This window comes from Hyperolius riggenbachi, chromosome 2 (assembly GCF_040937935.1).
Source record: "Hyperolius riggenbachi isolate aHypRig1 chromosome 2, aHypRig1.pri, whole genome shotgun sequence".
Taxonomy (NCBI): domain Eukaryota; kingdom Metazoa; phylum Chordata; class Amphibia; order Anura; family Hyperoliidae; genus Hyperolius; species Hyperolius riggenbachi.
In genome coordinates, this window is record NC_090647.1 from 484,711,348 (window position 1) to 484,725,810 (window position 14,463).

The window sequence follows — 14,463 nt, forward strand, 5'->3', positions numbered from 1 at the left end:
TTGCCTAGTCCAGTGGGGGCTGCTGCAATACTGACTTGTTCTGCAGCGCCTCATGAGCTCCAATCCAGTGTATTAGATGAGTCTCTGTCCAGTCCAGAGGTAGTTGTGGAGTCCCTATCTGGTTCAGTGCATACATCAGAAGATTTGTCCTGTCTTGTTAGTGCCCCTGAATCTGATTTGTTACTGACTTTGCTGGAATCAGCGACATCTAAGTCTGATCCTGCATTCTCGTGTAAAAATCCAGTAGTTGCGAAGTCTAGTCATGATGATTTTTTTTTGGCCAGTCCTGGTTTTGGTCCTGTCTTGGCTGACCCTGAGGCTCACAGTTCCTTGACATGCCCAGAGGTTTCTCTTGTGCCGGTGTGCCCAGATGTTCTTTGTGTACCAGAATGCCCAAGTGTGTCTAAGGTGTTAGCGTGCTCTGATGCTTCCTTAGTGGGAACATGTTCTGATGTTGCCAGTCTGCCTGCATGCCCAGAGATGGTTCTGGTCCCTGAAAGCCCTGATATTGATGTTTGTCCTTGTGGCCCTGACTCGGGAATTGCCCTAGGTTCCATAGGGGTTCTTGATAGTTCTCCATGTGAGCCTAAGGGGCATTCTGACCTATGGGGATCTCTTTGGAGCTTCAAGGTGTTCTGGGAGGTCTCTGAGAAAACTTGTCCTGGTGCCTTGGACTGGTTCAACAGTGGGTTTTGTGTTGGTAAAGACAGTACCGGTGGGCATTGCAAAGGCTTTGGCGTTTCTGAACGGTTCCTGGAAGGCGGTGGCTATCGCTCAGGGAGTTTCGGAGGGCTTTCTTCTGGAAATCATGGTTCTGATGGGTGTCACACTGGGGCTTGTAGTACTGATGGACATGGTTCTATAGGTTCTGGTTCTGATGGGTCCAGTCTTGTGGGGACTGATTCTGGAATTCGGTCTTGCCGGGCTGTCCCGGTCATCATGAATTATCAGTCGGACTGTTTTGTTGGGAATTTCAGTTTTGAAAAGCGTCTGGAATCCGCTTTTAAGGGCGGGGGTACTGTAATGATCGCTGCTGCAGCAGGTATTGCTGGAAGCAGTAGTGCTGCAGCTCAGGCAGTTTTGATCTATTTCCATGCAAGCTGCATAGCTTTGTCTGCCTTTCCCTGCTGTCAGCTTGTGACTGATTATCATTCACCTGTGTGGGAATCTGCATGTCTGCTCCCATTGGATGACCTCAGTATAAAGATCTGCTTCCTGCAGGGTTTCCTTGGGTTTTCATAGCTTCAGCTTAAGTCTGTCTTGCTGTCGCTTCAGCCCTCGATCGTGTTTCTTGTTCTAAAGATACTTTGCTGGTCTTTGCATCATATATTGGTTCATTGCCAATATATATGCATACCAGCACGTTTATTATTTTCCTTGTATTTGTGTTACGTTGATACATCAGTGTCGCTGATGTATACGTACACGAACTGTTTATATCCTGTGTGCAGTTAGTCAGCTTTCCAGCACGTTTTGGTAGGTTGCGCGTACCGTGACCACCCGTGCTGAGGTAGTTACCCTGCTCCTGGTTCTGTTTGTGGATTGCGTTCATCTCTGCGAAGAGATAACGAATCCTTCTGAATCCTGTTCTGTTACCGTTTGTGGATTGCGTTCATCTCTGCGAGGAGATAACGAATCCTTCTGAATCCTGTCCTGTTACCGTTTGTGGATTGCGTTCATCTCTGCGAAGAGATAACGAATCCTTCTGAATCCTGTTCTGTTACCGTTTGTGGATTGCGTTCATCTCTGCGAAGAGATAGCGAATCCTTCTGAGTCCTGTTCCCTGTGTTACTCTATTTCTAGTCAGCGTTCCTGCTTATGTCATATATCGGTTCATTGCCGATATATACATATGTTAGTCAGACGTTACAAATAGTTTCATTGATAGCTGTAATTGTAATACGCTAGGAAAACATACTTATTGTATATTTGTCTGTGTTGCGTTCATCTTTCTTGATCCTGCTATTTTCTGACTGTCCTGTCCTGTCTTTGTGAGGCACGCCATCGCCGCATCGCATTGGCTGCCTCATTCCAGTCTGTCTGGTTTTGGACGCTTGCTGTCGCTAAGTAGCCGCTAGCTAGCAAGCGTTCATTCTGTCTACCTGTCCTGATCTCCTCAGTTCTGGTTTATGCGCTCGGCGCTACTTTGCGCTGAGACGTTATAACGAAAGCATTGTTTGTGGCTGTCAGATCTGCACCGGCTCTGTGCGCCACAATCTCCTATTGGAGTCAGTCCTCCCCTCCACTATACTAGGGATAGCCTGTTTCCTGGTGCTAGTGTGTGTACCTCCTCCACGCCAGCTCATGCGTTGCATGCTGACTGTGGAGAATACACCACCAAGCCTTACAAGCACAAATAAAAATGTAATTGTGTTTGGTTATTGCTTTGTTTGTGTTCCGTTTGTGCTGCTTTCATTTTGAAAATAATAGCATTTTTTCAGCTTCATGGACCTCTACTGGTGCCTATAGTCTATTAATTTTACAAATAAGTATGACTCTGAAAATAAATAGGCTACAGTCACACTGCGCACCAATGTTTCTGGATTTGTGTTTGGCTTTTCAGGGACATAAATGAATGGTTTACATATTCACTCTCTGAGCAGAAGTGATGCATTATGGGATTTAACGTCTTGCTCAGATAAAGCTTTATTACTGAAAATGCCTTCTGTTTTAGGAAGGCAAATTTATATTTAGCATTATTTCAGACATTCATAATTAAACCATGTATGTTGGGTTACTGTGCTTTCAGCGATTGTCATCTTGAGAGGACTTTCACACATTGGCAATTCCTTCCCCCTTCCCCCGAGACCAGTATTAGGTGGCCATTGTACCTCCACCCAGATAGCAGCATTAGGTGGCCATTGTTCCCCCTCAGATAGCAGCATTAGGTGGCCATTGTACCTCCCCCCAGATAGCAGCAGTAGGTGGCCATTGTTCCCCCTCAGATAGCAGCATTAGGTGGCCATTGTACCTCCCCCCAGATAGCAGCAGTAGGTGGCCATTGTTCCTTCCCCCAGATAGAAGCATTAGGTGGCCATCATTCCTCCCCCTAGATAGCAGCAGTAGGTGGCCATTGTTCCTTCCCCCAGATAGAAGCATTAGGTGGCCATCATTCCTCCCCCTAGATAGCAGCAGTAGGTGGCCATCATTCCTCCCCCTAGATAGCAGCAGTAGGTGGCCATTGTTCCTTCCCCTAGATAGCAGCATTAGGTGGCCATTGTTCCTTCCCCCAGATAGCAGCATTAGGTGGCCATCATTCCTCCCCCTAGATAGCAGCAGTAGGTGGCCATTGTTCCTTCCCCAAGATAGCAGCATTAGGTGGACATTGTTCCTTCCCCCAGATAGCAGCATTAGGTGGCCATTGTTCCTTCCCCCAGATAGCAGCATTAGGTGGCCATTGTTCCTTCCCCCAGATAGCAGCAGTAGGTGGCCATTGTTCCTTCCCCCAGATAGCAGCATTAGGTGGCCATAGTTCCTTCCCCCAGATAGCAGCAGTAGGTGGCCATTGTTCCTTCCCCCAGATAGCAGCATTAGGTGGCCATTGTTCCTTCCCCTATATAGCAGCATTAGGTGGCCATTGTTTCTTCCCCCAGATAGCAGCATTAGGTGGCCATTACTGCCCCCCCCCCCCCCCCAGATAGCAGCATTAGGTGTTCATTATTTCTGCCCTCCAGGTTACAGTTATAGGTGGCTTTTGTCCCCCGCCTCTTCACAGATAGCTGCATTAGATGGTTATGCATTTGCATAGTAACAGAGATCACCTTTCTTAAAGCGGTATAAAACCCTGACATAGTATTCAATAAAAACATGTTTTCCTACTTTTTATATGCCATACGGTTATCATATTTGCTTTTGTGCATAAGTATTATTATTCATTTAGAAATTATATCTTCCCAAAGTACACTTTTTTTGCTCTGAAAGCTGACTTTGCTTTGTATTCATAACTGCTTTATTCATCTTCTAACGTAAGCAGAAATGCTTTCTGATTGTCTCACTGTCTTCAGGAGAGTTTGCAGTGTCAGAGAAGTGTTTGTTTACATTTCCCACTTGACACAAGATAACATTATCTCTAGTTCCGATTTGTCCAGCTTTCCCTGCAGGGGAGCTTCTAAGGCCTGTGTTTAACCCTTTGAATGCTGGTTGTATATAATATGCTGTAAATAATCTATTAGAGCAAAGAAGAAATGCAGGGTTTCATTCCGCTGTAAGTGAATAACAATTTTTTATTTTTTATAAGTTACCCTCTAATCTATAATAAATACCCAGTATTGCAAGTAGAACTCACCGTACTGTCCAGGCCAAGTGTAATCAACATCAGGAAAAATACAACAGCGAAGAATGTGGATGCTGGCATATTGGCAATGGCTTCTGCATAGGTGATGAACAGCAGACTGGGCCCTGGGATAAAAAGACGTAATATTGTCATTTCATTGTGTATCACAACAGCAAGATCACAATTACTGCAACTCAGGGCTTTTACACAATGGTTTTTGGAGTAGCCAATTTTTAGGATGTTTTGAAGCTGTGAAAACTCGCGTTATGAAAATCCCTTACATTTTGTTCAGCATTCAGTAAGAGCATGTTGGAACAATGCCTGTCAAATTACAATGTTTTTTTTTTAAAGCAGCAAGGTCAGCCATACTATGCCAAGGAAAAAAAAACCTCATATATAAGTAGATAACTACTTGTTCTACTTACATAACAGATGTATTGCACTGTCCATGTTTTTATTTCAGTGAATTAATTATAGTAAATACAGAGAATTATGTTCCTGACATTTGCCATCTTGATTCCCTCTGACTAGAGCCAATCCTGATGTTATTTCCTCCCTTACTTTTTTTCTCCTAAAATCTGCACTGTCATAGCTAGCTTGGTTTGTAAACATGTGAGCACAAGCATGGATTTTAGCAGCTTCACATTGAACTGCCCTCAGCCATGATGACAAGCTTCCTTCTTGTCGGCAATGTACCAAATAGAGCAAGGCTGACTGAGATAAGATTTACTACAGCAGAAACATTTCTGATTAGACTGGAATGCTTGCAATGCAGGGTGAAGTTCCAGGCTGCATAATGAACACAGGGCAGAGGATAAATGGAATTTGATTTTGTGGCTGACAATCCCTCTTTAACCACTTGAGGACCCACCCTTTACCCCCCCTTAAGGACCAGCATTGAATTATGTGATCTGTGCTGGGTGGGCTCTACAGCCCCCAGCACAGATCAAACACCAGGCAGAGAGATCAGATCACCCCCCTTTTTTCCCCACTAGGGGGATGATGTGCTGGGGGGGTCCGATCTCTCCTGCCTGCGTGTGGCTGGCGGGGGGGGGGCACCTCAAAGCCCCCCTCCGCGGCGAAATTCCGCTTCCCCCCTCTCCTACCTGGCCCCCTGGTGATCGGGGCTGCACAGGACGCTATCCGTCCTGTGCAGCCAGTGACAGGACGTCCCCTGTCACCTGGCGACGATCCCCGGCCGCTGATTGGCCGGGGATCGCCGATCTGCCTTACGGCGCTGCTACGCAGCAGCGCCGTACAATGTAAACAAAGCGGATTATTTCCACTTGTGTTTACATTTAGCCTGCGAGCCGCCATCGGCGGCCCGCAGGCTATTCACGTAGCCCCCCGCCGTGATTTGACAGGAAGCAGCCGCTCGCGCGAGCGGCTGCTTCCTGATTAATCAGCCTGCAGCTGGCGACGCAGTACTGCGTCGCTGGTCCTGCAGCTGCCACTTTGCCGACGCACGGTATAAGCGTGCGGTCGGCAAGTGGTTAAAGGGATCTGGAATTACAGCCAGTGTGAAGAATAACTCACGTTAACCCTTCTTTAAAGTGGATTTAGAGCAGTGATGAGACTGTGTGACTCAGCAACCATGAAATAAATTCACTTATCATTATTATTGTGTATTTATATAGCACTGACACCTTCTTTACATAATGTACATAGCAGGGAGGTACAGTAACTATAAATCCTGGGGCCCCCCAGCAAAACTTTGTCAGGACCCTCACTGTTCACAATCTTTTCCTTCCCAACCTCTTTAGCACCCAAGCTGGTGGACAGGATCACGGGGAGGTCACTCACGCCACACTTCACGCAACTCCTATGCTTCCTCCTTCAAGCTGGAAGGAGGAGTTATTTGAAGTACGAGTGACCTCCCGGTGACCCTGTCCACTAGCTTGGGTGCAGAAGTGCGATGTTTGGCATAATTCGGGTTTCCAAATGCAGGATCCCAAATTTAAACACAACACTATTATTTACATACGTGTAGTATTAAAATTACATATTTATTTATGTATCATATATGCTCTTCTGATTTGTTTGTTTCTGCTTTTCAGGACGTTCCTTGAGACTCTTTCTGTCCAGGGTATTCATTTAGCGAGCATGTTGTACGTCTCATTAACGGGATTCAGGCCTGGTTGTTTACAGTCCCCTCCTGGTTTTGGCCAGATATTTGAAATAGTTTGCAGTTCAGTGACTGATGTGACGTTCAGTAGTCCTGACAATGAAATGTGCACAGCAAGCCATTACCAGGGCCCGTGACTGGGAGAGTAATGAGAAGAGCGCTCTGCTGTTCACTGGGAACCACTATTTCCTTGTCATTGCTCAGGGAACGCATCATGAACAATACGGAGTCGTTACTCCACTCCTGCTTCTCTCTGCTCCCTCACGTTGTTAGGATTTAAAGCTCTTATTCAGCCTACTCAGCCTATCATTTTTTCTTAAAGCATATGAAAGTAAATTTGCATTCATTGGCATTGCATAACGCTTTGTTCATTGCATATCTGTAATTTCTTTCAGTAAATATATTTAAATTACAAAGCTGTTTGGCTACTATCATTTCATGTCCTGTAGAGATGGCAGTGAAATGTTATTGGAGAGACAGCTGTTTAAACTCCACCCACTATCTCATCCTAACTTCAGAAAGTCAGGAAGGAGTTGAAAGGGAGTGTGGTGCTCAAAAGTGCATCATCAGGTACATACCCAGAATGAACTTTGTGGTGTCTGAAATGGTTAATGAACAGCTGTTTCGGAGACATGCCCCTATGTACCTGTATCTTTGGCCACTTCAGAGACATCCAGGTTCCTCATCTCAGCCATATATCCCAACACGGTGAATATGACAAACCCTGACATGAAACTGGTCAGACAGTTCACAGTGCTGGTCACCAGCGCATCTCTGTAACACACAGAAGAAATGTAATCAAGTCACATGTTTGGGGGAGTAACATAATGCGCATCATGTAAAAAAGATGGAGAAAGCAAATGTATGTGTGCTGCAATAATGAATGAAGGCCTTTTTCTATTTCTTAAATTCCGATGCATACTTCAGAATGTATGCATTTCACAAACGATTCTCCAATCTCAAAGGCAACGTGATTATAATCTTAGTCGTGGTCTACTAATATTTTATACTAATGTGATTGGATTTGTCCCAAAATGCAATGCATGCTGCATATTTGAACAGTTGCAAGAAAAATGCAGCGGAACGCATGGGACAGTGTGAAATAGAAAAAATTGCAAGTGCATCCCTCTGGGCTTTTGATTGTGACTTTCAGTTGAAAGGAGCCCTAACGGTTGTCATGCATTATGAAATCCAATCACTAAGAAAAAATGTATGATTGAACTAATTATTAAAGGGCACCTGAAGTGAGAGGAATATGGAGGCTGATATATTGATTTTCTTTCAAACAATGCACATTGTCTGTCTGTCCTGCTGATCCTCTGCCTCTAATTCTTTTAGCCATAGACCTTGAACAAGCATGCAGATCAGATGTTTCTGACTGAAGTTTGACTGGATTTGCCGCATGTTTGTTTCAGGTGTGCGATTTAGATCCCATGTAATGTCAGCTATTGCAGCCCCGCACGTTGTGCAGCCCCGCATGCGCAGTAGGAGCCTACGTCCCATTAAATTGTGCAGCCACATAAAACGTCCTAAATATCTCCGCTTCCACACCACGTGCACCCCCGAAATTTTCAGGGGAGGGAGGGGACCCCCGGATCTAGCTCTGTGCCGAATTGCAGTCCCTGAGCCCCGCTGGTTCCTGAGACTAATTGCAGCAAACCTATCTCGGGAACTAGCGGGGCTAGGGGGCTGCAATTCGACACAGAGATAGATCTGGGGGTCCCCTCCCTCCCCTGAAAATTTCGGGAGTGTACGTGGTGCGGAAGCGGAGATATTTCAGGTAAATAATGTCTAACTCCTCACTGAGCATGCGCGATACTCAGTGAGGAAGGCTGCTTCCGGGCTGCAATATCTGACATTACAGGACTGATTCATGAAGGATCAGCAGGATGCCAGGCAACTGGTATTGTAAGAAAATAAATATGGCAGCCTCTATATTTCTCTGACTTCAAGTGCCTTTAAATTAAATGCAGATTTTATCATCAATGAAACTGAATGGTCTTCAACGGTATTCAATTGTTTCTCTTCAAAGAATTGATTGTAGCATGTAGAAAATGATGATCGTTCAGCAGAAATGATCACGTATGTGATTAATTAGGGTTTAACCTTTGTTAAACCAATTGTTAGAAAAACAACACTGTGTAGGCACATCTTTTAGATTTTAATTTTCTAGCACAGTCTATGTGAAGACACACGGGGCCATATGCAATTCACATTTTCTCCTGAGTTTTCTCCTAGGTGATATTTTCAAACTTGTCAATAAAATGCCATTTAAACCACCGGCAAGGAAGAAAATACTCAAAATAATTGTTGCTAGTACTTTTTAAACTACTTTTTGGTACTTTTTCAATGGCTAAGTGGTAAAAAGTTATTTTAAATCAAAGATGAAAAATTATCTCCTAGGAGAAAACTCAGGAGAAAAAGTGAATTGCATATAGCCCCCTGCCTGTTATGCTCAACACACTTTAACTACCTGCGGACCAACACAGTTCGATTCTACGTCGGGCAGGGGGTGCTGCAGTTCTGACCGGACGTAAACTCTACATCCCATTCACCGCGCGCCCCCGCCCGTTCCCGACGCTCTGCCCCGCCTCAATGTGCTGCCCTGCCGCCTCTAGAGCACTGTGAGCCGGGCAGGAGCCGTTTTCATTGGCTCCTGGCCCTGTCATTCCTGTAAGTCGTTCCCATTGGCTTACATTGAGTGACAGGGTCAGAAGCCATTGAAAGTGGCTCCTGACCGGCGCACAACGCTCTGCCGTCATAGAGATGGCAGAGAGAGCAGCCTGCGGCGGTGACAGAGTGTCGTACCCGGCGGGAGCAGCGGATTTTACCAGCGATTCGTCGGGAAGCGGCGGTTTACTGTACCAGCACCCTCTGGTCCTTAAGGGGGCAGAGGGTGCTGGTCCCGAAGTGGTTAAACTTCCTTCGGCTGGGTTCACATATGACATAGCGTCAATATGCAGCGTTTTATGAAGGTGTGTGCGACTTTGTAATGCGTTTTTACTGCATTTTTAGTGCTTTTGCGTTTAAAACGCAGATGCGTTTTTCATGCGCTTTGCATGCATTTTCAGGCGTTTGCGGTTCGCATATGTAATACATGTATTACATATGTGTCACCATAGACTTTCATTATGCACGTTTTGGGGCCCATCCTGCATAATATGCAACAAAACCAGCATTCGCGAAACGCATACTGTAAATCGCAGTACAACACATCTTTTTCTGTGTCCCATTGACTAGCATTGCTGCATAATATGCAGCGTTTTACGCGACGCTAGCGTTTCTGCTATGTATGCACCCAGCCTTCATGTTGTGTACATAATGCAAGATTGCACTATGTGCGCAACGCACACTATATTATTTTAGTAAACATCAGTGAAACTGCCGTACACTACGTGCACACGGCGGTTTTACCGCTGTTATACCCCATGGCGAGCTTTGTATTCTAGAAAAGTGTATGTTGCCTATAGCTACTCCTCATACACATTTATCTCTGAGAGAGTGAATAGAACAATGATATTAGCTGCTTCAGAATGTATGCATTTCACAAACGATTCTCCAATCTCAAGGGCAACGTGATTATAATCTTAGTCATGGTCTACTAATATTTTATACTAATGTGATTGGATTTGTCCCAAAATGCAATGCATGCTGCATATTTGAACAGTTGCAAGAAAAATGCAGCGGAACGCATGGGACAATGTAAAATAGAAAAAATTGCTTTGAGGGCTTTTGATTGTGACTTTCAGTTGAAAGGAGCCCTAACGGTTGTCATGCATTATGAAATACAATCACTAAGAAAAAATGTATGATTGAACTAATTATTAAAGGGCACCTGAAGTGAGAGGAATATGGAGGCTGACATATTGATTTTCTTTCAAACAATGCACATTGTCTGTCTGTCCTGCTGATCCTCTGCCTCTAATTCTTTTAGCCATAGACCTTGAACAAGCATGCAGATCAGATGTTTCTGACTGAAGTTTGACTGGATTTGCTGCATGTTTGTTTCAGGTGTGCGATTTAGATCCCATGTAATGTCAGCTATTGCAGCCCCGCACGTTGTGCAGCCCCGCATGCGCAGTAGGAGCCTGCGTCCCATTAAATTGTGCAGCCACATAAAACGTCCTAAATATCTCCGCTTCCACACCACGTGCACCCCCGAAATTTTCAGAGGAAGGAGGGGACCCCCAGATCTAGCTCTGTGCCGAATTGCAGTCCCCGAGCCCCGCTGGTTCCCGAGACTGATTGCAGCAAACCTATCTCGGGAACTAGCGGGGCTAGGGGGCTGCAATTCGACACAGAGCTAGATCTGGGGGTTCCCTCCCTCCCCTGAAATTTTACGTGGTGCGGAAGCGGAAGATATTTTAGGTAAATAATGTCTAACTTCCCACTGAGCATGCGCGATACTCAGTGAGGAAGGCTGCTTCCGGGCTGCAATATCTGACATTACTGGACTGATTCATGAAGGATCAGCAGGATGCCAGGCAACTGGTATTGTAAGAAAATAAATATGGCAGCCTCTATATTTCTCTGACTTCAAGTGCCTTTAAATTAAATGCAGATTTTATCATCAATGAAACTGAATGGTCTTCAACGGTATTCAATTGTTTCTCTTCAAAGAATTGATTGTAGCATGTAGAAAATGATGATCGTTCAGCAGAAATGATCACGTATGTGATTAATTAGGGTTTAACCTTTGGTAAACCAATTGTTAGAAAAACAACACTGTGTAGGCACATATTTTAGATTTTAGTTTTCTAGCACAGTCTATGTGAAGACACACGGGGCCATATGCAATTCACATTTTCTCCTGAGTTTTCTCCTAGGAGATTTCATCTTCAATTTAAAGGGATACTGTAGGGGGGTCAGGGGAAAATGAGCTGAACTTACCCGGGGCTTCTAATGGTCCCCCGCAGACATCCTGTGTTGGTGCAGCCACTCCCCAATGCTCCAGCCCCGCCTCCTGTTCACTTCTGGAATTTCTGACTTTAAAGTCTGAAAACCACTGCGCCTGCGTTGCCGTGTCCTCGCTCCCGCTGATGTCACCAGGAGTGTACTGCGCAGACACAGACCATACTGGGCCTGTGCTGTGCGCTCTTGATGACATCAGCGGGATCGAGGACACAGCAACGCAGGCGCAGTGGTTTTCTGACTTTAAAGTCAGAAATTCCAGAAGTGAACCGGAGGCGGGGCCGGAGCATCGGTGAGCGGCTGCGCCAACACAGGATGTCTGCGGGGGACCATTAGAAGCCCCGGGTAAGTTCAACTCATTTTCCCCCGACCCCCCTACAGTATCCCTTTAAAATAACTTTCCAGCACTTTTCAACTAAAAAAAGTACCAAAATGTTTGTGAAAAGGTGCTATCAACATAATTTTGAGTATTTTCTTGCTTTCTGGTGGCTTAAAAGACATTTTATTAACAAGTTTAAAAATATCACCTAGGAGAAAACTAATGCCTAGTACACACTAGCAATTTTGATGGATCAATCATTGGTCAATTTTACCACCTCCATGTAGTATGAAGGCCAAACAGATTTTCAATTCTATGCAGATTATATAGGTAAATGGTCATACTACATGGAGGTGGTAAAATTGACCAATGATTGATCCATCAAAATTGCAAAACTAGGCATAAGGAGAAAACATTAATTGCATATGGGCCACTGGCCCATATGCAATTCCCTTTTTCTCCTGAGTCTTCACCTAGGTGATATTTTCAAACTTGTCAATAAAATGCCATTTAAACCACCGGCAAGGAAGAAAATACTCAAAATAATTTTGATAGTACTTTTTAAACTACTTTTTGGTACTTTTTCAATGGCTAAGTGGTAAAAAGTTATTTTAAATTGAAGATGAAAAATTATCTCCTAGGAGAAAACTCAGGAGAAAAAGTGAACTTCATATAGCCCACTGCCTGTTATGCTCAACACACTTTAACTACCTGCGGACCAACACAGTTCGATTCTACGTCGGGCAGGGGGTGCTGCGGTTCTGACCGGACGTAAACTCTACATCCCATTCACCGCGCGCCCCCGCCCGTTCCCGACGCTCTGCCCCGCCGCAATGTGCTGCCCTGCCGCCTCTAGAGCACTGTGAGCCGGGCAGGAGCCGTTTTCATTGGTTCCTGGCCCTGTCATTCCTGTAAGTCGTTCCCATTGGCTTACATTGAGTGACAGGGTCAGAAGCCATTGAAAGTGGCTCCTGACCGGCGCACAGCGCTCTGCCGTCATAGAGATGGCAGAGAGAGCAGCCTGCGGTGGGGACAGAGCGTCGTGATCGGCGGGAGCAGCGGATTTTACCGGCGATTCGTCGGGAAGCGGCGGTTTACTGTACCAGCACCCTCTGGTCCTTAAGGGGGCAGAGGGTGCTGGTCCCGAAGTGGTTAAACTTCCTTCGGCTGGGTTCACATATGACATAGCGTCAATATGCAGAGTTTTATGAAGGTGTGTGCGACTTTGTAATGCGTTTTTACTGCATTTTTAGTGCGTTTGCATTTAAAACGCAGATGCGGTTTTCATGCGCTTTGCATGCAGTTTCAGGCGTTTGCGGTTCGCATATGTAAAACGTGTATTACATATGTGTCACCATAGACTTTCATTATGCACGTTTTGGCGCCCATCCTGCATAATATGCAACAAAACCAGCATTCGCGAAACGCATACTGTAAATCGCAGTACAACACATCTTTTTCTGTGTCCCATTGACTAACATTGCTGCATAATATGCAGCTATGTATGCACCAAGCCTTCATGTTGTGTACATATTGCAGATAGCACTATGTGCGCAACGCACACTATTATTTTAGTACACATCAGTGAAACTGCCGTACACTACGAGCACACGGCGGTTTTACCGCTGTTATACCCCATGGAGAGCTTTGTATTCTAGAAAAGTGTATGTTGCCAATAGCTACTCCTCATACACATTTATCTCTGAGAGAGTGAATAGAACAATGATATTAGCTGCTCTGGCTAAACACCATTCATTCTGACTCTTCACTAAATAAAGCTGGCCATATAACATGCAACCCTAGCTGTACAATTTAGCACTAAAAAGTAAAATTGCCAATCGAAGGAATACAATATAAATGGATTGCTTCATACAGCACAAAGGTTGTAAAGCCTGGTACACGCCATGCAATTTTTACCTCAGATCCAAACTGACATTGATTAAATATAGAAGTGTGCTAAAAAGTTAGCAAAAATGGATCGAAAGGACGTACACACGGAGTGATAGCCAGTATTTTGATCGATAATTTACAGCATGTCTGCTTCCGGTCAAGGTGATCGATTTTGACCTTGGGTTTAGTCGATAGCAATCAGTAGGATGTATATTTTTTTTGCCTGATCCAATCCTTTTCTTGATTGGAAATAGAATCTGAAGTAAAAATTGCATGGTGTGCAACAACCTTAAAGGACAACTGTAACTAGAGGGATATGGAGGCTGCCATATTTATTTTCTTTTAAGCAATACCAGTTGTTTGGCAGCCCTGCTGCTCCTCTGCCTCTAATACTTTTAGCCATAGACCCTGAACAAGAATGCAGCAGATTATATGTTTATATATGTTATATGATTAGCTGCATGCTTGTTTCTGGAGTCAGACACTACAGCAGCCAAATAGAGTAGCAGGGCTGCCAGGCAACTGGTATTGTTTAAAAGGAAATAAATAAGGCAGCCTCCATATCCCTCTCACTTCAGTTATCCTTTAATGCCCAGAAGTCTCTGTCACAAAAATTAAGTAAAAATGGTGTAACTACCCAAGACAATCAGTATCCTTACACGTTTTTGGTTGCTATGGGAAACAGCTATAATTATGTTCTTCCTAGTCCTGCACTCACAGAGGAGGGAGGAAACATGTACACTTATAACTATACACTTGTGCTCTATAACATGTCACAAGGAAGTAAATAAAATTATACATTTGATACTAACTGGTAACAGTTGTTATGAAATTTATTGTAGCTAGAAAAGGCCAATAAGACTCCGAATCCGGGTCCCAGTGAGAAGAATATCTGTGCGGCTGCGTCCACCCAAACCTAAACGACAGAATAAACATGTGACAGGA

The 14,463-nt window shown here is 44.7% G+C and overlaps 1 protein-coding gene across 1 annotated transcript in view; it reads right to left on the reverse strand.

Moving 5' to 3' along the window:
- SLC6A4 (solute carrier family 6 member 4) overlaps positions 1–14,463 on the reverse strand; it is a 162,283-nt gene that overhangs the window by 30,713 nt on the left and 117,107 nt on the right. Inside the window, exons 7-9 of the mRNA XM_068270328.1 lie at positions 14,331–14,434; positions 7,045–7,172; positions 4,286–4,398 (exon numbers count right to left, since the gene is read on the reverse strand). Of these exons, the coding sequence (XP_068126429.1) occupies positions 4,286–4,398; positions 7,045–7,172; positions 14,331–14,434 (345 nt within the window). The remainder of the gene's footprint in view (positions 1–4,285; positions 4,399–7,044; positions 7,173–14,330; positions 14,435–14,463) is intronic.